Genomic DNA, 22,216 nt, shown 5'->3' with positions numbered 1-22,216 from the left:
ACTACCACACACTCACACAGCCCCATAAACAAGCCCCCATGATGTCACTTAACAATCAGGTCCCATTTATGCAGGCACTGACTTTTTCCTGTCCTGCCATCCACGACACGCCCATCCTGACAGTATGATCACACAGGTCATGCAGTAGAATGGGGCTCCACTGCAGAGCTAGTGGGAACACAAAGCTCTGCTCTGTAACGTCCTGGCAGCGGCATGGACACACATTCAAGAGGAAGAAAGACAGTGGGAGGGAGAGAGAGAAGAGGGGGAAGTAATAGAGGAACAAAGAGAAATGAGAGAGAGAAACTGCCTGTCACTGAGAGTTAGGCAGAAGGGCGAAATTACAAAGGGACACTTATTTTTATGCTGTTAACTAAGTTGATGCTATTACTGTAAGACTGTCAACAATGTCTACCCATACAATGTCTTATGTAATGGAAATGTTTTCAATCCAAATGTTCAACACAGAATGTTTTTCAACTTATTTTTTATTAATGACGTCTGTTGAAGACTAACACAATTGATTTCTTAAAAAAATTATGAAAAACCACAACATTTTGTGTAATCATTTCTACTCACTCAATAATTTCTACTTGTCTCTTGTCTGTACTATTTTATTTCTACTAATAAACTATTGAATAAAACAGTTTAGGGCTACTTGGAATGCAAGAAAATGATTAGAATACAAGCAAATCTGCTAAATTGGAGAAAAAAAAACATAAGTAAATGATCAAGTGTGAAAGGTACACCAACATACTGAACAATCCTTTGCAGCTTTTAGTTTCACTTTAAAAATCAATGTCCTTCCTTCAATTAATATACAGTATAGGTAATATACAGTATAGGTAATATACAGTATAGGTGATATACAGTATAGGTAATATACAGGACAATAATTCCATTGTCAATTAACTAATTAGTTAATTTATTATGTCCAGCTATTTCCCAAAAAGTATATTGCACACAGGCCCTGCTTCAGTATACTACTAAGTGCTCATATCGACCAGCTGATGTGTCTACTCTCCCTTCAATACACCCATCTATATAATGGTAGACCAGGGGTCTTTAACTCCAGGTCTGGGGGCCACATCAGGACCGCAAGCTGCTTTTTTGTGGTCCTCGACAGAGCCTTTTGTTTACTGTAAATCACAGTGGAGGCTGCTGAGTGGAGGACAGCTCATAATAATGGCTGGAATGGAGCGAATGGAATGGCATCAAACACATAGAAACCATGTGTTTGATACCATTCCATTAATTCCACTCCAGCCATTACCACGAGGCCGTCCTCCCCAATTAAGGTGCCACCAACCTCCTGTGTTAAATCAGTGGTATTCAAACTTTTCCAGCAGGGACCCCATTCTTTTGGCAGAATTTCTGATGACCCCAACCCAAATCCAACGACACAACCTTCAAATCTGTAAGTTTCGATTTTTACATCAACAAATAACCTTAAATTCATTGCCTTTTCATCTCTCTTATCAAAATTAAGAGAACGAATAAATACATTTACAAATAATCTTTCTCAAATACGTTTGTATATTGTTCCATACAATAATCTGTTGGCTACTCTTAATATTTTAGGTTGCCGCCAACTAGGATAAGTCCGTTCCGACTGGGATAGGGATTGTATTTTTATTTGGCGACCCTGACATTGAATACCACTGCTGTAAATAGAAGGCTCTCACCCTGGATACATAATGTCAGAGAGCACGGCGGGACAAGCAGCTGCTAGGTCGGCTGGCAAAGTGACATCACACAGAACTGTGAGTGTTTGGAACGCGTTGGAACTGGCAGCGCTGGGGGAAGGGTGACCCGACATGTTCCCTATAGTGTGCTACTTTTGACCATAGCCCATGTACTGCCAATAGCTAAAAAATAGTGCACTATATAGGGAATAGGTGGACATTTCAGACGCACCCTAATTCTATGGAGAGAATGTGAGCGCCCATATAATTAGAATTGACACTGTGCCACCGTCACTGTGGAAAGGATAAAAAACCAATGGAAATTGATCCGTTTTAGCTAGAGAATAATATGCACTTAAAAAAAAAACACCTGGCTAAATCTGCTGCTAAGTCCCTGAAATCAGAAAAATATTTGTAGAAATACAAGATGGAGAGCAGAGAATCTGGAGCATATTCTATTGATGCAAAGTTCTGGAACGTTGCATATAGAAATGAAATTTAGAACCTGACACAGTTCTCCAATCCACATGATAAGAGATCCATGTACATTCTATACATTCGATTTCTATGTCCTGGTGCAGAGGAAGGTGTGACTGATTCCAGTGTTGGTCACGTGTGGACAGGTACGGTATGGAGCCTGGGTGGAGGGCTTTGTGGAGCACTGGTGGATTATGGGTAATGTAGTTCTAGTAGTCACAGCCCAGCAGCTCCATGCGCAGGGTGATGCGCTCGTGCCACTCCCAGGGCACAACGCGCACATAGCGGGCATAGAACGAAGGCTCAAACAGGTTCTTCTTATGCATGTTGTTGTCAATGTTGCCTTGGAAAATCTGTCAGGGAACACACACACATCAATGGTCAACGGTTAACTACCATATCTGTCAAGGAACACACACACATCAATGGTCAATGGTTAACTACCATATCTGTCAAGGAACACACACACATCAATGGTCAATGGTTAACTACCATATCTGTTGTATGGTGTGAATAATTCTACATCTATAATATAAATAATAATAATAATAATAAGCCATTTAGCAGATGCTTTTATGCAAAGCGACTTACAGTCATGCGTGCATACATTTTTTTGGTGTATGGGTGGTCCCGGGGATCAAACCCACTACCTTGGCGTTACAAGCGCCGTGCTCTACCAGCTGAGCTACAGAGGACCACCCATCTGAACCATCTGAACAAATATGTCTATATTTAAATATGCATGTTGAAAGGGACTCATTAAATGTATTTTTTTTTGTGTGTGGGAGTCCTTCTCAAGGTTCACTTCAGTTTTTCAATCTCCTACCCAACTGTGTAGACATTACTTCATGTGTGTAACAGTTATTGTTCAGATAAACTTAAATATTCACCATATTCATTGAAACAGTAATTTTTAATGGTACTACTGAATGGGAGGACAGATCTGATATGAACCGATATGTAAAGGTCAAAGGTCAATGTCTGAGGCCTCCCATCAGGGGCTGTAAATCGGTCTGAACTATGACCTCATTCATGATGACAGCCTTATGAGCCAAACACAACTCCCCTCCCAGTCCCTCTGAGGAAGCCCCTGGCTACGTCATATAATGTCAAGGGTCTACACTCAATGAAAAGATTGAAGGTTATTTATACGTCACTGAGGATCATTGAATTATCAGCCCGTTGTTTGCAGTACTCCCATGGGGGTGAAGATGGACCTCTCCTATTCCACTATCCCACACAGAGAGGGGGCTACAGGGGCGAGCGTCACTAGCACTGTTCCAGCCAGGGGCAAAACAGGAAGTAAAGAGATCATTCACACAGAGGACCAGGGGATACACTCCACACACAGGGTGGGGGTCCAGAGAGGGGGTCCGTCAATTGGCACGAAAAACACACTAAGGTCCCAACTCATGTCAACAAACTGTGCAGAGGTTTGCAAAACCCCTTATCCCTACTGTCGAATACAAATAGTAATGGTAAAAAAGATTAGAGTATGTCTGTGTTTCTTTACTTCTAAATGGCTTCCTCTCCTTTCCTTTATGAACACTGAAATAGCTGGGTAGACTTATATCATCTAACAGATACAGTGAGGGAAAAAAGTATTTGATCCCCTGCTGATTTTGTACGTTTGCCCACTGACAAAGAAATTATCAGTCTATAATTTTAATGGTAGGTTTATTTGAACAGTGAGAGACAGAATAACAACAACAAAATCCAGAAAAACGCATGTCAAAAATGTTATAAATTGATTTGCATTTTAATGAGGTAAATAAGTATTTGACCCCCTCTCAATCAGAAAGATTTCTGGCTCCCAGGTGTCTTTTATACAGGTAACGAGCTGAGATTAGGAGCACACTCTTAAAGGGAGTGCTCCTAATCTCAGTTTGTTACCTGTATAAAAGACACCTGTCCACAGAAGCAATCAATCAATCAGATTCCAAACTCTCCACCATGGCCAAGACCAAAGAGCTCTCCAAGGATGTCAGGGTCAAGATTGTAGACCTACACAAGGCTGGAATGGGCTACAAGACCATCGCCAAGCAGCTTGGTGAGAAGGTGACAACAGTTGGTGCGATTATTCACAAATGGAAGAAACACAAAAGAACTGTCAATCTCCCTCGGCCTGGGGCTCCATGCAAGATCTCACCTTGTGGAGTTGCAATGATCATGAGAACGGTGAGGAATCAGCCCAGAACTACACGGGAGGATCTTGTCAATGATCTCAAGGCAGCTGGGACCATAGTCACCAAGAAAACAATTGGTAACACACTATGCCGTGAAGGACTGAAATCCTGTAGCGCCCGCAAGGTCCCCCTGCTCAAGCACATATACATGCCCGTCTGAAGTTTGGCATCAACTCAACTCGCCGTGTTTGGAGGAGGAGGAATGCTGCCTATGACCCCAAGAACACCATCCCCACCGTCAAACATGGAGGTGGAAATATTATGCTTTGGGGGTGTTTTTCTGCTAAGTGGACAGGACAACTTCACCGCATCAAAGGGATGATGAATGGGGCCATGTACCATCAAATCTTGGGTGAGAACCTCCTTCCCTCAGCCAGGGCATTGAAAATGGGTCGTGGATGGGTATTCGAGCATGACAATGACCCAAAACACACGGCCAAGGCAACAAAGGAGTGGCTCAAGAAGAAGCACATTAAGGTCCTGGAGTGGCCTAGCCAGTCTCCAGACCTTAATCCCATAGAACATTTGTGGAGGGAGCTGAAGGTTTGAGTTGCCAAACGTCAGCCTCGAAACCTTAATGACTTGGAGAAGATCTGCAAAGAGGAGTGGGACAAAATCCCTCCTGAGATGTGTGCAAACCTGGTGGCCAACTACAAGAAACGTCTGACCTCTGGGATTGCCAACATGGGTTTTGCCACCAAGTACTAAGTCATGTTTTGCAGAGGGGTCAAATACTTATTTCCTCATTAAAATGCAAATCAATTTATAAAATGTTTGACATGCGTTTTTCTGGATTTTGTTGTTGTTATTCTGTCTCTCACTGTTCAAATAAACCTACCATTAAAATGATAGACTGATCATTTCTTTGTCAGTGGGCAAACATACAAAATCAGCAGGGGATCAAATACTTTTTTCCCCTCACTGTAAGATCAGTGGCGATGAAGGAGAGGAGACAAGGAAAGGAAGCTAGTTAAGCCTATCAGAACTATGAGGCTGAAAAATACATATTTCGTTCCAATATATGAGACTGTCATAATGAGAATACATTGTGAGAAATGGTTCACAGACCTTCTCTGTGTTAGTGTTCTCATCCTTCACCAGGTTCCAGGCATGTCCGTCGTCGCTGTAGGCCACTTTGAAGGCGGACACAAACTGCACCACCCCAAAGTCCTTAGCCCCTTGGGTGATGATGCCTGTCAGACGCTTGGTCTTCTCCAGGTCCACCTGGGACAGGATCATGGAGGAGAGGACAGTAACATATAGACCAGATTCAATTCAATGAACCCTGTATTTTGAAGTAACTCTTTTCCCAAGGTCAAATAAAATCACAAAACGTGTCTTGGGTATTGTATGAAAACCATAGTAGAAAAGAGAAGGACGGTTCACACACATCGATTTCAGGTGAAAAAAGGAAAATGTTTAATCCATTTCAAACATTTCGCCCATCTGGCCTTCATCAGTGTCATAAAAACCTACAACTACTACCAGGTAGACACCCCTCACAGGAATGGATTCACTTTTCAGAATAAGAAGTTTATAAACAAAGATACTGCGTAAACATATGTCAGACTCCTATCCCTGATGTCTGTTTCCCCCCACAATTTGTGCCCAATATTGAATAGCTGTTTCATCATATAAAACAGTATGAAGCAAGAGCAGATGTATCAGAATCCCACAAGGATGATAAAAATGTCCATTACTTTTTGTTTTACAAATCATATTAGGAAGAGAAAGTGACCCTTCCTCTAAGGTTGCACTGTTTCCATTGATATTTGTATGGTATTTACTAAGAAACAATGTGGTGACAATCTGTACATTCTGGTACGTACTACAACTAATTTAACACAACTGGGAATTACCTGGTACCTAAAAGTTCCCATCCTAAAGACACAAACAAGTAAGTCATAGGTTATTACTGTATGAATACCATTTTACCAAGTACATTCCAAGTAATTACCTAGTCATTTCTAAACCGTAAAATAAAGTGCTACCTGTAATCCTTTGTTAAAGAGCCCAGTTTAAAAGGGCAGGTAGCCTGGCGGGTAGAAGCGTTGGGCCAGTAACCGAAAGGTTGCTGGATCGAATCCCCGAGCTGACAAGGTAAAAATCTGTCATTCTGCCTCTGAGCAAGACAGTTAACCCACTGTTCCCCAGGCGCTGATGACGTGGACGTCGATTAAGGCAGCCCTCTGCACCTCTCTGATTCAGAGGGGTTGGGTTAAATGCAGAAGATGCATTCAGTTGTACAACTGACTAGGTATCACCCTTTCCCAATCTGGGATTGGTACATAAAAATGTTTTACTTATATCGCTAGCTATTGGTTCTTAAAGAATATACGTTTAGCTGCCTTACTCCATCAGAACCCAAAATACTGTTTTACTCCATTGTTTGTAAACAATGTAATTTTAAACAAACACTAACTTCGAAACATGGTTAAAACTATGCTTTTGAGCTCATGGATGTTCAGTCCTTGCATCCATAGCTCTGTCTATGAATTTGAGAGTGGTTAAATTTCTCCAGGCCCCATCCCTCAGCTGTTTACCAAAACAAGTGGTTTGTTTTTTCGAATCCAGATTGCCCCTTTAAAAGAGGAGATCTCATCATTCTATTAGTGCTGGTGGAGTCAGTCTCACCTGTAGCCACTCTGAGCGGTTGTTAGTGGCTGGGGACCAGGCGTTGGTCTTGCCCTGTTTGTCTAGCCGGGCGAACTGTGGGTGCCAGGTGAAGGCGTCAATGCCCCAGGTGCGGAAGGCACTGGACGCCGAGAGCTGTCCGTCAGAGACAAGGCGGGACTTCATGCCCATTGGCTCAGAGCAACCTGTCGTGTTGGAATACACTGTAAACGAAACAGCAGAGAGACAATGATGGACAGGGAAGGAGCAGAGGTGAAAGACAGAAAACCAATAGAGAGAAACCAATGATCACACCCAAGTGAAGAACCACCCACTCAGTGGAGTACATTTCAAAGAGCCCGTCCTCCTAATTTCTCCCTCCACCAGCCGCCACTGCAGCTCAAAGCATGCAGATTAGCTACTTACTGATTGATGGATTGATTTGTATTTTGACACCATGACATAAACAGTGTAGAACAGGTAGCATTACATAAACAGTGTAGGACAGGTTACATTACATAAACAGTGTAGGACAGGTAGCTTGACATAATCAGTGTAGGACAGGTAACATGACATAAACAGTGTAGGACAGGTAGCATGACATAAACAGTGTAGGACAGGTAGCATGACATAATCAGTGAAGGACAGGTAGGTATGCCATATTATTTCCTGTGTATAGGCACAGTACAGAAAGTCAATAATAAGACAAAGTAATGAAAGCAGGGAATGAAAAGTCCCAGACAGATATTGATAATAAACAAATATAATTTGTATAAAGGAGGTTTTGAAATTAATAGGAAAGGGGAGGCAGGGAATAGGAAAATAATGGGGAATAGGAAAAGTGAGGGAATCCAAACAGCCTTCCTAGCAGCAAGGCAATTTGAACTATAGCTGTATCCACACTGAGTAATAGGGTGGGGCTGGGAACACATATGGACATGGTGTGTGTGCATGTGTGTATGGGTGGTGTTTTTGTCAGGAATTCCGTCTCCATTGTTGCACGGCATGGGTCTCCCTCTGAATGCTGTCCAAACCATTCCCTATGTAGTCTAACCATAACTAAATCTAGACCCGTGTTTGGCCATCTAAACAAACTCCTGTTATTGTCAGCAAGCTGGACTGAAGAGCCACAGTGTCAACACAACGAGACCGTATGTACCCAACTTAATGCCTTTTACTTGGTGGGGTTTGTACGTTTTCTCAAGGTCTATTTCTGGTTCAGGCAGAGGACCCTGAATGTCCCTGGGGATTTGAATGGGGTTTTCTTTACAGCCACATCTCAATAGTCTGAAGTGGTCTCCTTTCTTTATCTCCTTATGGTCATCTGATGTAAAAAACAAGACAGCAAATAGCCAGACCATATTTCTATCACCTGTCCTGAGTTTCCAGATTGGTGCAGATAAAGGCGAGGAGACGAGGTGGAAAGGAAGCCAAGTAAGACTATTGAGATGCAGCCTAGTTGTCTTTCCTCTCTGTTTTCCCTTGTAGAGGGGTCTGTTTACCATTGAGCTCACAGCCCACCAGCTCCATACGTAGGGTGCAGGCCTTGCGACACACCACGGGAATGACGCGGATGAACTGGGCCACGATGGGAGGGTCAAACAGGTTGGTCTTGGTGCTGTCATTATCAATGTTACCCACAAACACCTGGGGCACAGGGCACAGAAGTGAGGTCTCCACGTTGTTATAGGCATTCATGTGGGAGCTACTGTACAGCTCCAAGTAAAACATGCCAGTAGGAACAGATCTAGGAACAGCTTAAACCTCCCACAATTCTGACCTTAACCATTAAGAGGATGAAAAATATCTGACCCTTTATCAGTTACTTTGACTGTAGGAAATTAGGCAACTATTTAAATTAACTCACACTGAGTCACTGACTATAAATGACTATTACTATGGTAAACTCATATTGTAAAGTCACCTTGTCCTTCCGCTGTCCCTCTGGTCTGTAGGGAGTGTAGGTCTTACCATCAAAGCTGGAAGACACTTTAAAGACTTTAATGTACTCAGCTATGCCCATTCGACTGGCACCCTGGGTGATGATGCCAGTTAGGCGCATCTTCTTTTGCATGTTGATCTAGAATCAGAGGTCAGAGAGAGGTCAGACAGGGGTAAAACCACTAATCATCCTCCCCACTTGGATTTAGATGATACACTCTTAGAAAAAAGGGTTCCAAAAGGGTTCTTCAGTTGTCCCCAAAGGATATTTTGTTTTTGTTACAGCTAGAAAGGGTTCTACATAGAACACAAAAGGGTTCTTCCTGGAACCAAAAGGGTTCTACCTGGAACCAAAAAGGGTTCTTCAAAGGGTTCTCCTATGTGAACAGCTGAAGAACACTTTTATAGCACCTTTTTTTCTGAGAGTGTACAGTCCATGTCTGTTTATATGTGTGCTGCATGCTTAGACTGTACTAGAGCTGGAGGGCATCATTCAGACACATCCAAAAAGGCTTTCATTTCTTTTCCATGACAATGTCCATAGAGATGCCAAATTGAGTGACTTCATAAAGTAAACAGCATGTTTCAAGCCAAAGTTTAGGCTGGACCCATGAGGAGCTGGCCCATGAGGAGCTGGCCCATGAGGAGCTGGCCCATGAGGAGCTGGCCCATGAGGAGCTGGCCCATGAGGAGCTGGACCCATGAGGAGCTGGCCACGGTCCACCAGTGGGTTCTGGCCCACCATTTGAGAAACAGTGGATACTTCACCTCAACAAGATTACCACAACAAGTGATTATTTACTAAACTGTCTTGGTTCTCTAACCTCCATCCAGGGGTTCTTGTCGTGGTTGGCGGCGGTCCAGGCGTTGACCATGCCCTGGTTGTTGAGCCGGGCCAGTTCTGGACCCCAGCGCTGAAGACCCATAATGCCATAGTGCACAGAGGAGGCCGAGATCTGAGACTCTACGATTTCTCCTCCCTCCATCCCCATCAGAGAGATACAACCTGGAACAAACACATACACAGACATACATACGTTACAACGTCTTATAAAGAGACATAAACAGATTATAATCTCTAATATGGACATACTGGTTGTGACTTAAAGTACAAAGAGAGACAGTTCATAAGTTGTAATACGCAGAGTTGTAGACATGTTTCAATCTCTACTATGCAGTGATTCCCCTGCCCTATACTTACGGAGCTGGCATTGCTTCCCAACGTAGGGTGAAGGGCACAGACAGGTGTAGTCACCATCCAGATCTCGACACATCCCGCCGTTCTTACATGGCTGGTTCTCACAGTCATTCACATCTAGACAGGACAAGCACAAGAGATAGACACAGTTATATAGAAGTTGCGCATGTCATAATACACCTTGTCCTAACATAGGAATCTGGGACTTCATAATGACACATCTTGTTCTAAACTGCTTTTCTGGATGGATTTTTTTCATGAAGACATCAAGATGTCTGGGAAAGATGAAATATTGTTGCCCTTATCTGGTCAGATAACTACATATATAATTTTCTTGGTTGCTCTATACAACCGGACCATAACGATTGAAAATACATCCGAATGAACCAGTTCTGCCCACTGGGTCTGACATCTAAAACACTGCCTGGACCTGAGCAGGAGAGAACACAGTCCCTGATGGTTAAATGCAGGACACTTGTACCCCAAAGGTAGGTCAGATATAGCCCAGTAGTAAGACTACATGCAGGCTAATCAGCCAGGTGGGTGAACCTTGAAGCACCACAGTACCTCCAGTGTGGCTCCATAATGCCTTTCTGCAGGTGTGTTCTCTAAGACACAGGGGTGATGACAGGGGCACAGCTGGGGGCAACTTTGGGGCCAGAACATTAATTACCACAGGTGAAGGGCAGGGTTGTGGTTTTGGGTGTGTTCTATGTTGTGCCTGCAGGGTGAGGTGATCTGGGAGTAGTCTGTGGTAGTCTGTCCACTACTGCAGCTCTTTCTAGTCCCCCACCAGGGGGCTCACTTGTATTATAAATAGCATGGACTTATACCTGGGGTGTATTCATTAGTTCACACCATAGAAAACCATAGCAAAACGTTTTGCAACAGAAAACATTGGTAGGTCCCTCCCCGTTTGCTTCTGTTTGGTTCTGTTTGGTTCTTAGTGAATACACTCATTGTTCTTTAATCTAGTCCTCTGAACAACAACAACAACAATTCTTCAACAAAGCCATTGCTGTCAGGGGAATTTTATAAGTGATTATTGTTGTCAGATAAAACAGTATTTCCCAAATGGTGGGCCGGTACCCGCAAATGGTGGGCCGGTACCCGAGTCATCACTGATTCGTTCTATCACCTTAGAAAAATCTGCTTTGTTCATTCAGTGCCCGTGGGTCACAGGAAAATTCCAAAATGGTTTGGTGGGTCATAGGACAGAAATGTTAGGTAACCACAGAGCTAAAACATCTTGATATTGTAATTACTCATCCCTGGAATTCAAAAATAGGCCATAAACAGCAAACACAGTGGTTGAAAACTGTGTTTATATCAGTCTAAGTGTCCCTCGGAGCCACTTCCAGGTTGTAATCTACAGGGCAGACAGCACTTTAACACCACATCTTCTGTTTAGCTGCTGTTCCCGTTAACTCTAAGAGGATTGGTCCCAACTCTAAAACCCATTCCGTTCAACGCCGTGACAACACACACACCCACACTGAGAAATACAAGCACACACACCCACGTGCATGCACATACACAGAAAACACACACATGCCCTCCAGTCATTCTGACAATCTACTCAGTAAATAATATATCTGACCTTGATTAGGTAGATTAGATGGCCTAGGTGTATCTTTAGACTGTTTGTGTGTGTGTGTGTGTGTGTGCACCTGCATGTGTCTCTATGTGTCTGTGTCAATGGCAGACAGGGACACTGACAGAAGGTGAAGACTGGTCTGATCCATTCTTAGAAGGAAGGGCAGAAGATTCTAGAATAATGTGGTCCATAACAAACAGCAGTACATCCAACCACTAGCCAAGCAGGAGTATTCCAGCCATGTTGGTGCCAAACGATGGAGTGACAAGACAATACTGAGATCCACCCTACCTAGAGGCCTATAAAAACTATGACGTCTGGTAGAACAAGAACAAATGTGGGTGGTGACAACCAGACAGCAATAACACTGCAATAGGTGGTCAGACTAGCAGTTAGAGGTTATAAATATACTATGAATCATCTACAGTTTTGTAGTCGCATCAGCGCGCCTGGTTTTTCAATCAGATTCTGGACTTTCAATGGAAGACTTGGACAAACCAAGGATATGAATGGAAAGGACAAGGGTTATGGTGGCATTAGCCTCCTAGATCCTAATCTGGAATGTGAAGTATTAGACACTTTTTTACCAGTCCATGCATGAATATCAGTTTGTTTTAATGAGAAGGCAACTACTGACTCAACTAGCCCTGGGGCTCTCAATAGCTAGGCCTACTGTGTAGAGAGCAGGACTGGCAGCAGTCTCCTTGCTCTGCTAAAGCCTTCTGAGATTACAGTGGACCATGGCTAATTGCTGTAAAGGTGCCTCAGAGAGAGAGTTCCTGGCTGGCTAGAGGGGGTGTTAGAGAAAATCTGGTGAAAGCTTGTACACACAAAACATGCAACTTAGGAAAAGTCCAATGAACATAAATATCCAAGTTGGCTGAACTTAAAATTGGGAAATTGTTGAGCTGACATGATTTATGCCCATCGTGAGTTGAATTTTTTGCCTTTGCAAGTTCCATTTTACTTTATTATTTTTTTTGTCAGGGACCAGTTTATCATTATAACATATATTTTAGAGGCTGAAATATGATGCATTACAACTCAAATATTTAAGTTCAAACAACATTGTTTTTCAAATTCAGCTCACACTGAGCAGAAATTATTAGGTTAGTAGAGTATTCCATGTCAGCTCAACAATTTCCACATTTTAAATCCAGCCAATTTGGATATTTAAGCTACATGGATTTCTTGCATTTTTTACAGTGTAGATTGGTGAAAGCTATGTGGTGGAACCCAGGCTGTTGCCTGTTACGTATCCAATTTTGTTGGATCAGTGTTTGCTCCAAGAAAGGAAGGATGGAATGATGCATTTAGAAACTATTCAAACAGGATCCAATACTTTCAGAATGCATTGTTCTGGCCAGTCAGTGTTCTCTCTCTCTCTCTCGCTTTCTCGCACGCACGCACGCGCCCACGCACACACACACACACGCACACGCACACGCACACGCACACGCACACGCACACACACACGCACACACACACACACACACACACACACACACACACACACACACACACACACACACACACACAGTATTTAAAGCCCATCAATCGCCAGCCCACGCTTCACCACATCCTGGGTGTGTCCCTTGGATGCACTGCAGGCAGAGTTACTCCTCCTCACCATAGAAGGGTTTAGAACACTCATTCTTAGGTTTTTGATATCCAAATAAATGTTGTAAATGTCATCAAAATGACATCACTGTTTTTAAAGGGGCAATCTGCAGTTTGAAACAATAACAAAGCCACCCAGCTGCTGTTTTGGTTAACAGCTGAGGGAAGGGGCTGGAGAAATCAACACATTTCTAATTCATGGACAGAGCTATGGATACAAGGACTGTGCATACATGATCTCAAAATGATAGTTTTAACCATGTTTTTAGGCTATACAGTATTTGACCACAATTACATTGTTTACAAACAAAGGAGTAAAATAAGCTTATATTTTGGCCTCTAACATGGTACGACTCATGAGGCAATGGGTACATACAATTCCTTTTAAAAGTCTAAAGATGGATGGATTTAATGCAGATTGCCCCTTTAATGTCATGTTACAGTTATGTCATAGTGTGAAGCCAAAGGGACATTTCCATATTATGTGGATAATAAAGTTTTACTCCATTCTGCTCCATGTAAGATCCTTTCTGTGCTACTCACATATTTAAAATGATTTTAAAAAGTAAGGACCAGATTGGACCACCAGTGAAGGCTAAAGAGCTAAAGCACAACTTCTTCAAAAGCTGAGATCACATAGAAGATATCTTGCCATCCAAGCAGTAACACACAAATACAACGTTTGAAAAGAGATTCATATCCACGATACACCCAGTCATGCTGCATTTAGTCAAAATGGCTGAAAAGCATTTTTTCACACTAAGAGACTTGGGTGGGTTGCCATTTCCTCATTAGCCAACATCTCTCCAACGTGCTGAATGAAAGTCTTTCATGAATCATGAGCTCACCACAATGCTCTCTTACACTCATGCACAGAGTGGAAAATGTCTCAGGTGTTTCCAACTTTAACAGCCGTTAATGTTAGTAATGCCTGCCATGACACACCATTCAGTCTGTCAGTTTGTTGTTTTGACTGTAATGGTGGAAGTTAGGATTGGGGTAGTGGACCCTACCCAAGGCAAGCTGGTTCTCCTCATCTAAAACAATTTGGCATGAATTGTTTTCGATTTAAAAATGTATCTTAAGACAACAATCTAGGAAACGCAGAGTAGCACAGACATGTTGGCCATGTTCGACTACTTAAGAAATGAATCCTTCCTGGTTTCCTTGAGGTAAGTACATATCTATAAATGATTGGATAGCTGTAAGCAAGGTCACCACCCTATTACTTTCACCAATCCAACCAACCAATTCAGATCTGTGATTACCTGAAGGAAGGAAAGCCCGGGTTGGCAGGGCGAATTACGACAGAACAGGTACAGTCACAGGTAAGGTACTTACTGATCTGGCAGTGCACGCCCTCGAAGCCAGGCTGGCATTTACACACGTATTCGCTGAACATGTCTCCTCGTCTGGTCGGAGTGATGACCTCACACGACCCATCATTCCTGCAGGGGTTGGGAATGCAGGGACCTTAGGGAGAATTGATTATTTATAAAGATGGGACATGCTCCAGGAAAAAAATCAAGTATATGCTTTCATTTAATGAAAAACAGTAAGGTTTAATTAACAGAAATGGAAGCAAGCGCCTGGGTGCCAGTCCAAGAAATTAGCTTTGCTTCTCAAAGTGAAGTGACAAGACCAAAATCTCAGTATACTGAGTATATTGAATTGTCCCATTTGAAACTCAAAGCTTTGTAAATACATCCGCCTGCCTTGACCATATTTGGCTAACTCTACTCCTCCTTACCAGTCTCATTGACCTGCCTTGACCATATTTGGCTAACTCTACTCCTCCTTACCAGTCTCATTGACCTGCCTTGACCATATTTGGCTAACTCTACTCCTCCTTACCAGTCTCATTGACCTGCCTTGACCATATTTGGCTAGCTCTACTCCTCCTTACCAGTCTCATTGACGTGTCTTGACCATATTTGGCTAGCTCTACTCCTCCTTACCAGTCTCATTGACCTGCCTTGACCATATTTGGCTAACTCTACTCCTCCTTACCAGTCTCATTGACCTGCCTTGACCATAATTTGGCTAGCTCTACTCCTCCTTACCAGTCTCATTGACCTGCCTTGACCATATTTGGCTAGCTCTACTCCTCCTTACCAGTCTCATTGACCTGCCTTGACCATATTTGGCTAACTCTACTCCTCCTTACCAGTCTCATTGACCTGCCTTGACCATAATTTGGCTAGCTCTACTCCTCCTTACCAGTCTCATTGACCTGTCTTGACCATATTTGGCTAGCTCTACTCCTCCTTACCAGTCTCATTGACCTGCCTTGACCATATTTGGCTAACTCTACTCCTCCTTACCAGTCTCATTGACCTGCCTTGACCATAATTTGGCTAGCTCTACTCCTCCTTACCAGTCTCATTGACCTGCCTTGACCATATTTGGCTAGCTCTACTCCTCCTTACCAGTCTCATTGACCTGTCTTGACCATATTTGGCTAGCTCTACTCCTCCTTACCAGTCTCATTGACCTGCCATGACCATATTTGGCTAACTCTACTCCTCCTTACCAGTCTCATTGACCTGCCTTGACCATAATTTGGCTAGCTCTACTCCTCCTTACCAGTCTCATTGACCTGCCTTGACCATATTTGGCTAACTCTACTCCTCCTTACCAGTCTCATTGACCTGCCTTGACCATATTTGGCTAACTCTACTCCTCCTTACCAGTCTCATTGACCTGCCTTGACCATATTTGGCTAACTCTACTCCTCCTTCCCAGTCTCATTGACCTGCCTTGACCATATTTGGCTAGCTCTACTCCTCCTTACCAGTCTCATTGAGGTGGCAGGTGTCTCCAGTAAAAGCATCAGCACAGATACAGATGAATGGGTCCTCCCCCACCCCGGTCACACACGTCCCTCCGTTATGGCAGAGATTCACTTCACAGTAATCCCCTGGAAGCGGGGGAGCGAGAGAGAGAGAGAGAGAGAGAGAGAGAGAGAGAGAGAGAGAGAGAGAGAGAGAGAGAGAGAGAGAGGGAGAGGGAGGGAGAGAGAGAGAGGGGGAGAGGGAGGGAGAGGGAGAGAGAGAGAGAGAGAGAGAGAGAGGGGGGGGGGGAGAGAGAGAGAGAGAGAGAGAGAGAGAGAGAGAGAGGGGAGGGGAGGAGAGAAAGAGAGAGGAGTGTCACAGAGTGGTCCCATAAAGGCACGATATGGAGCCTCCATACACCTGCCATGTTTTGGACAATTTGACAATCTCTGTGTCAAAAGGCAGTCACACCTCACCTCAATGGCCTCTCCATTACATGTGATCAAGCATATCTTACATCATAGCATGAAGAGTTGGAGGCTTGATAAGGGACTTCCCTGGTCTCCTGGCCCTGTATTCACAAAGCGTCTCACAGTAGGAGTGCTGTTCTAGGGTCAGTATAGTCTTTCAGATCATAATGAATAAGATTACATGGGCAGGGATGACCTGATACTAGGTCAGCTCTCCTATTCTGAGACACTTTGTGAATACAGGCACTGGCACTCTAACGAGAGTTGTTTCCCTCCATGAACACAAAGGAGATGTGGTGATGCTGAGGGCAAATGTTAGCTAGGAGGCCACAGAGGGCCTAAGTGCTGACTCACATAGCACATGAGACCAGGAAGGGAGAGGGCAGGAACATCCAGTGGGAGACAGGTGGTTTCGTAGTTCCACTAAGCCAAGAGTGACCCTACAGTCCTCCATGACATACCAGCATACTATTCCAATTCATAAAACAGAATCATACTTGCTTTACAATGGGAAGGTTCAACGACATACAGGAGTTTGAAGAGGTGAGCTTAGAATGGTCATTAGCTTTGACAATCATGAACAAGCTCCCTGCTTGAGAAAAACAGTTTGTATGCTCCCTGTCAAGTATTGCTAAGTAGCCTATTATACAGCTACAGGTATACTTGCTGTATTTACACACTTGGTACGCATTTTAGATACCCTGGTCTATGTGATGTAGAGTGCTGCATGGTGGGTATCTCACTCCTCCCATCACTCACCTGTGCTGTTCTATCCATCAACAGGTTTTGCAGCCTCTGTCAACCTTTTGTAGTGAGCATACTGGCTTTACAACCAACTGACAACAGACATGATACAGCATGAACACCAGCGTTAAAACACTTCCTTTGTGGAGCTGACAAAGGGGTGAGAGAAAGCGTTATATTGAAAGTATATGAGGCATTTCAAGTTAAAGGCATTTAATGATTTTGTGGACGTTCCTATACTCTTAGAAAAAAAGGTGATATCTAGAACCTTAAAGGGTTCTTTGACTGTCCCCATAGGAGAACCCTTTGAAGAACCCTTTTTGGTTCCAGGTAGAACCCATTTGGTTCCAGGCAGAACCCTTTTGGGTTCCATGTAGAACCCATTTGGTTCCAGGTAGAATCCTTTTGGGTTCCATGGTTCTACATGGAACCCAAAAGGATTCTACCAGGAACCAAAAAGGGTTATCTTATGGAGACAGCCGAAGAACCCTTTTGGAACCTTTTTTTCTAAGAGTGTATTGGAGTCATGTTGTCAAATGTTGACAGTGGGGTCTTGAAATCTTCGTTAGGGTAAAACTAGTCAAATTCCTCTGTTGATTACACTCAGGAAATGGAGGGAGTGGAAAAGGCCACAGAAGTGACACACCTGTCTTTGAGTTTATGGTTCATGACAATAAATCATCAATTGTATCAACCTGTTTCAGTTTCTTTCACCAATTGTCAGCTATTCAAGTAGAGGTAATGAAGTGTGTGTGTGTAAAATGACTTATGTTCTGCTTTTCCTGCTGCTTGGATACTAAGAAACACATTTAAACACAGCCAAAGATTAATCTGGGAACCAAGAACCTAATCTTGCGTGCAGGCTGGTCAGCTATGTTAACAGTCTGTCATGAGAACTAGCCAAAGATAATTGCTCTGGGTCCAGACAGACACACTGACATGTTAAATGGACCGTGCATTTCATTCTCACCTCCCTCTGTGCTTTACTTCACTAACACAATGTGTTTGTCTGCCAGACTAAAATAATGCAGGATTCCCTAGATCAGGGTTCTTCAATTCCGGTCCTGGAGGGCCGAAACACTTCTGTTTTTATTTCTACCTGGTAGTTAATTGCACTCACCTGGTGTCCCAGGTCTGAATTAGCCCCTGATTAGAAGGAGAGGATGAAAAACAGAGGTGTTTCGGCCCTCCAGGACCGGAATTGAAGAACCCTGCCCTAGATTATAAACAGACCAGGGATAAACTGTACCTCAATATGGATTCCCATTTTCCTCATTTCAGGAATGACCAACACTTACACAACACTAGGGTCGCGTTCCACTGCTCAGACGTTGCATGCATCAACCAATGGTTGCTGCGTGCCACTTCATTGACTGTGTCATCGACTGACAGATTGATGTGGTTATCTGATAGGTAACATACCTATCCAGGCGTTGTAAGATCTGACAGCGTCTAAGTAGTGGAACGCAACCTAGGTGTGTTGAGGGTCAGGGGGCTTGAGCCAGGTATACCACCTGCTCCTCAAACAATAGCATGGTCTTTTTTCACTGTAATAGCTACTGTAAATTGGACAGTGCAGTTAGATTAACAATAATTTAAGCTTTCTGCCCATATAAGACATGTCTATGTCCTGGAAAGTTTGCTGTTACTTACAACAGTCATGCTAATCACATTAGCGCACGTTAGCTCAACTGTCCCGTATATGGGACACCGATCCCGTATATCCCGGTTCTATGGGAACAGCCGAATAACCCTTTTAAGTTGTAGATAGCACCTTTGTAGGCCGATAATGCTGCTTTACAGTGGGAACAGATAACAACACATACAGATGTTTTCCTATTCCATCGGTACAGCTTCTTAAACACTTCCTGTGGCACACTTTCTGTGAAGCATATCTTATGGAGATACAGTATACTGTGTGTACATTAGGACTAGTAGAGAACAGAGGCTGCTTGGGGGCGGCAGTTAGCCTAAAGGGTTAGAGAGGCAGGCCAGCAAGCGGAGGGTTGCTGGTTAGAATCACAGGCTGGACAGTAAAAATCTGGTGAGGATTGAATACCCTAGCTGCCATCTGCTCCAGGGGTGCTGCGCAGTGGCTGACCCTGTGCTTCCAACCCTTCTGTGTGTGCATTGGGGTGGGTTGAGTAACAAAAATATATTTCTGTTCTCCAAAAAGAAAATGGACATGAAGTATTCTTCCTCTTCTTCCTTTTCAACATACAATGATTTAGAGGAAACAACATGCCTCTTACAAGAATCACTTGTTGTGATCGTAGTCAATAAACATAAGCCTGTGCTGCTAACCATATCTTTACAAATACAGCCTTTATAAATACAGGCTTGACAGTCTATCATCAAAAATCACATGGCAACAGTATGTCTGAGTCAGGCGTTCAATTACATACATTGACTCTTTAGGGTGCTGTAAAAATAGCAGACAGGACTGAAATAATACACTTCACACTTATGAAGCGCCAACTTTGATGATCTTTTAGGTTTATGGGGGTTGTCATCACTAGAACCATGGTCTGAACAACTGCACTCACTTAGACCATTTGAGAGAGGTACAGCCCTCTGGATTAGATCGAGGAATTGTCTGAGGAAAAGAATCTTCACTGTCTAAATTCTAGTGATTTTTTTAACTAAGATTAGACAGACAAAATAATTTCAGTGGTGATATGTGATAAACGTTTAAAATATGATTTACACAATTAAAATGCATAAGAAGGATGAAAGCAGAGCTTGAAAAGGGTGTTTGAGGAGAGGAGAAGGAAAATCACTTGACTGAAAGCACACTTCAAACGTAATTCTCAGCTGAGCAATGCAGGGAAATCTCATTCATGATGAGAGTTAAATGATAAACTAATCATGGATCATAGTAACTGACATCCCTTCATTTTACAGACCTGACGACACAAAAAAAGTCATGACAGGAAAATGACAGTTTCTTGATTAAAAAGAGTGTGACAATAACTTTTTTTCATCCCAATATGTTTATCATCCAGCCCACATTTGGATGTCCATCTCCTGTGACATTTAACCTTTTCACTGAGCCCTACAGGTGACAAGTTGGGACATTGCATTATAAGTGTCTGATGCAAGCGGTATGGGCCAGAGCAGTCAATACAAGAGAGTTGGACATAACATGAGAGTGACAGGCAAAATCAGTAGTTACATCTGACATTAATGAAGTGTTGGGCTACAGACAATTACTGTACTTTGCTTGGTTATTTTACAGTGAAAAATGGTCATCTAAATAAAATCAATACAGGTAAATGATAAAAATATGAACATGTGTGTAACCTGTCTGTGTGTAACAGAAGAAGGATGCCAGAAACTTGTTGTAACTCAAAAATATTGTTGCCTGCAACTGTTTTAAAACCGGTTAAAACAGTGTACTGTACAGTAAGTGCATATTTTACATTTGTGAAATAATTTGTATCTGATATGAAAGTAGAGGGCTTTATGTTTCTATAACCTTATGGCAATTAAGAATCGATTCACATTTAGATGGAGTTTTTGGCTGTTTTGGCTGCCAGAGCCAGTTTACCTCTAAACATAATATATAAGGTCCTTGGACGTTAAAGGGACAATCTGGAGTTGCTACATCCATTTTTGGACTGTTAAATTAATGACATATAGCCATTGATTCTTGAAGAATATAACTTATAAATTCTCCATGAACTTCATCAGAACTCAAAATATAAGCTTGTTTTACTCCAATGTTTGTAATCAAAGTACATGTAAATATACACTGTAGGCCTATAGGTTTAAAACATGGTTAAAACTATCATTTTGATCTCATGGATGGTCAGTCCTTGCATCCATAGCTCTATCTATGAATTTGAGAGTGGTTATATTTCTCAAGCTACATCTTTCAGCTGTTTACCAAAACAAGTGGTGGGGTCTCTGCTTTGTTATTGTTTGAACTCCGGATTGTCCCTTTGAAGGATTAGTTTTTAACTGTAGATTATTGCGCTAGGGTTGGATGAGGTAACCAACTAAATAAACGGGACTCACCTTTCACTGAGCAGATGGCAGCGATAAGGACACAAGCGGTAATAAATGTCAAATGGAACAAAAACCCATGACGTTTCATGTTGATTTCCCGAGAATTACCCGCTTTTCCGAGAGTAGACCAGATGGATAATGTAATACAGTGATACCGCTAGTTTTCCGGTTGAGATTGACAGGGAAGGTAGGCGGGTTCTAAATTAGCTGGTTCCATGGATTAATGCGCGGTTGCGCGCGTCTGTTACTGGAGCATAGCCCTAAACCCCCTACTGTAAAATGAGTTAACATTTGTGTTTCACTTTATATTTGTTTTAATAAACACTTTGTGATAGACCTATGTACTTAGAGAACTTACTATCTAGTGAAGTCTGGCTATAGTATAAGAACAATGGTAGGCTAACATTTTTGCCCATTTCAGGCTGCAAAAAGATCGCTGTGAAAGATTTAAAGTTAGATATGTCACAAAAGCAGGAGCACAGGGGGCCCAACTGACAGATTTTTAAAGCACATTTGTTTAAAAATAATAATTTTAAATGGCCTATACATTTCAGAATTTCCTGAAATTAATACAAATTAAAACCATGCATGACAGAAATATCTTTAATTGTGTGATAACAATAATCATAGCAGGTAATGTCAGGGGTAGGGGTGCCCTCAATGGCATTTTGAAAGTGTAAGCTATTATATATTTAACATTCTGGATTTATTCTCAAACTACAAAGGCCTATGCTAACCAATGGTAAGGTATCTGCCCCTGGCAGCCTACCTGTAGCTAGGCTATAAGTAACTCCTTTACCCTTCAAAGTGGGTACCTTTACCCTTCCCTCTGCAGATCTGGACCTGGGGGGTTTGATGTCCACACTTTGAGTTTTGTCGCTTCCTAGTGGACGTTTTTCC

The 22,216-nt window shown here is 42.7% G+C and overlaps 1 protein-coding gene across 3 annotated transcripts; it reads right to left on the bottom strand.

Annotated features, from left to right (window-relative positions):
• Positions 1-470: 470 nt before the first annotated feature.
• LOC311111830 (lactadherin-like) lies at positions 471-21,493 on the bottom strand. 3 transcript variants are annotated; one of them, XR_014610795.1, is made up of 11 exons: positions 21,326-21,493; positions 16,112-16,237; positions 14,659-14,790; positions 10,104-10,217; positions 9,727-9,908; positions 8,886-9,041; positions 8,464-8,608; positions 6,983-7,167; positions 5,417-5,572; positions 1,739-2,515; positions 471-1,189 (listed from the first exon to the last, which is right to left on the bottom strand). XR_014610795.1 is itself a non-coding variant. In XM_084154700.1 (10 exons), exons 1-10 carry the CDS (start codon positions 21,402-21,404, stop codon positions 2,372-2,374), a joined length of 1,437 nt encoding a protein of 478 aa, XP_084010826.1. In that variant the 5' UTR covers positions 21,405-21,493; the 3' UTR covers positions 471-2,371. The 3 variants fall into 3 exon arrangements, 2 of the variants coding, with proteins under 2 accessions (XP_084010826.1, XP_084010827.1); XM_084154700.1 differs by having other exon boundaries at positions 471-2,515; positions 6,983-7,185; XM_084154701.1 differs by having other exon boundaries at positions 471-2,515.
• Between the last annotated feature and the right edge of the window lie 723 nt (positions 21,494-22,216).

This window comes from Coregonus lavaretus, assembly GCF_964263955.1.
Source record: "Coregonus lavaretus genome assembly, chromosome: 37".
Classification (NCBI taxonomy): Eukaryota; Metazoa; Chordata; class Actinopteri; order Salmoniformes; family Salmonidae; genus Coregonus; species Coregonus lavaretus.
The sequence above is the reverse complement of the archived record's forward strand: the minus strand, read 5'-3'. Positions and strand labels throughout refer to the sequence as shown.

Excerpts from the sequence above, each read along its gene's own strand:
- LOC311111830 (XM_084154700.1), bottom strand. The coding sequence starts at position 21,404 with ATGAAACGTCATGGGTTTTTGTTCCATTTGACATTTATTACCGCTTGT. Across the intron at positions 10,218-14,658 it reads GGGCGTGCACTGCCAGATCA|ATGTGAATGACTGTGAGAAC; the intron begins GTAAGTACCTTA and ends TGTCCTGTCTAG. Across the intron at positions 9,042-9,726 it reads ACAAGAACCCCTGGATGGAG|ATCAACATGCAAAAGAAGAT; the intron begins GTTAGAGAACCA and ends CTCTGATTCTAG.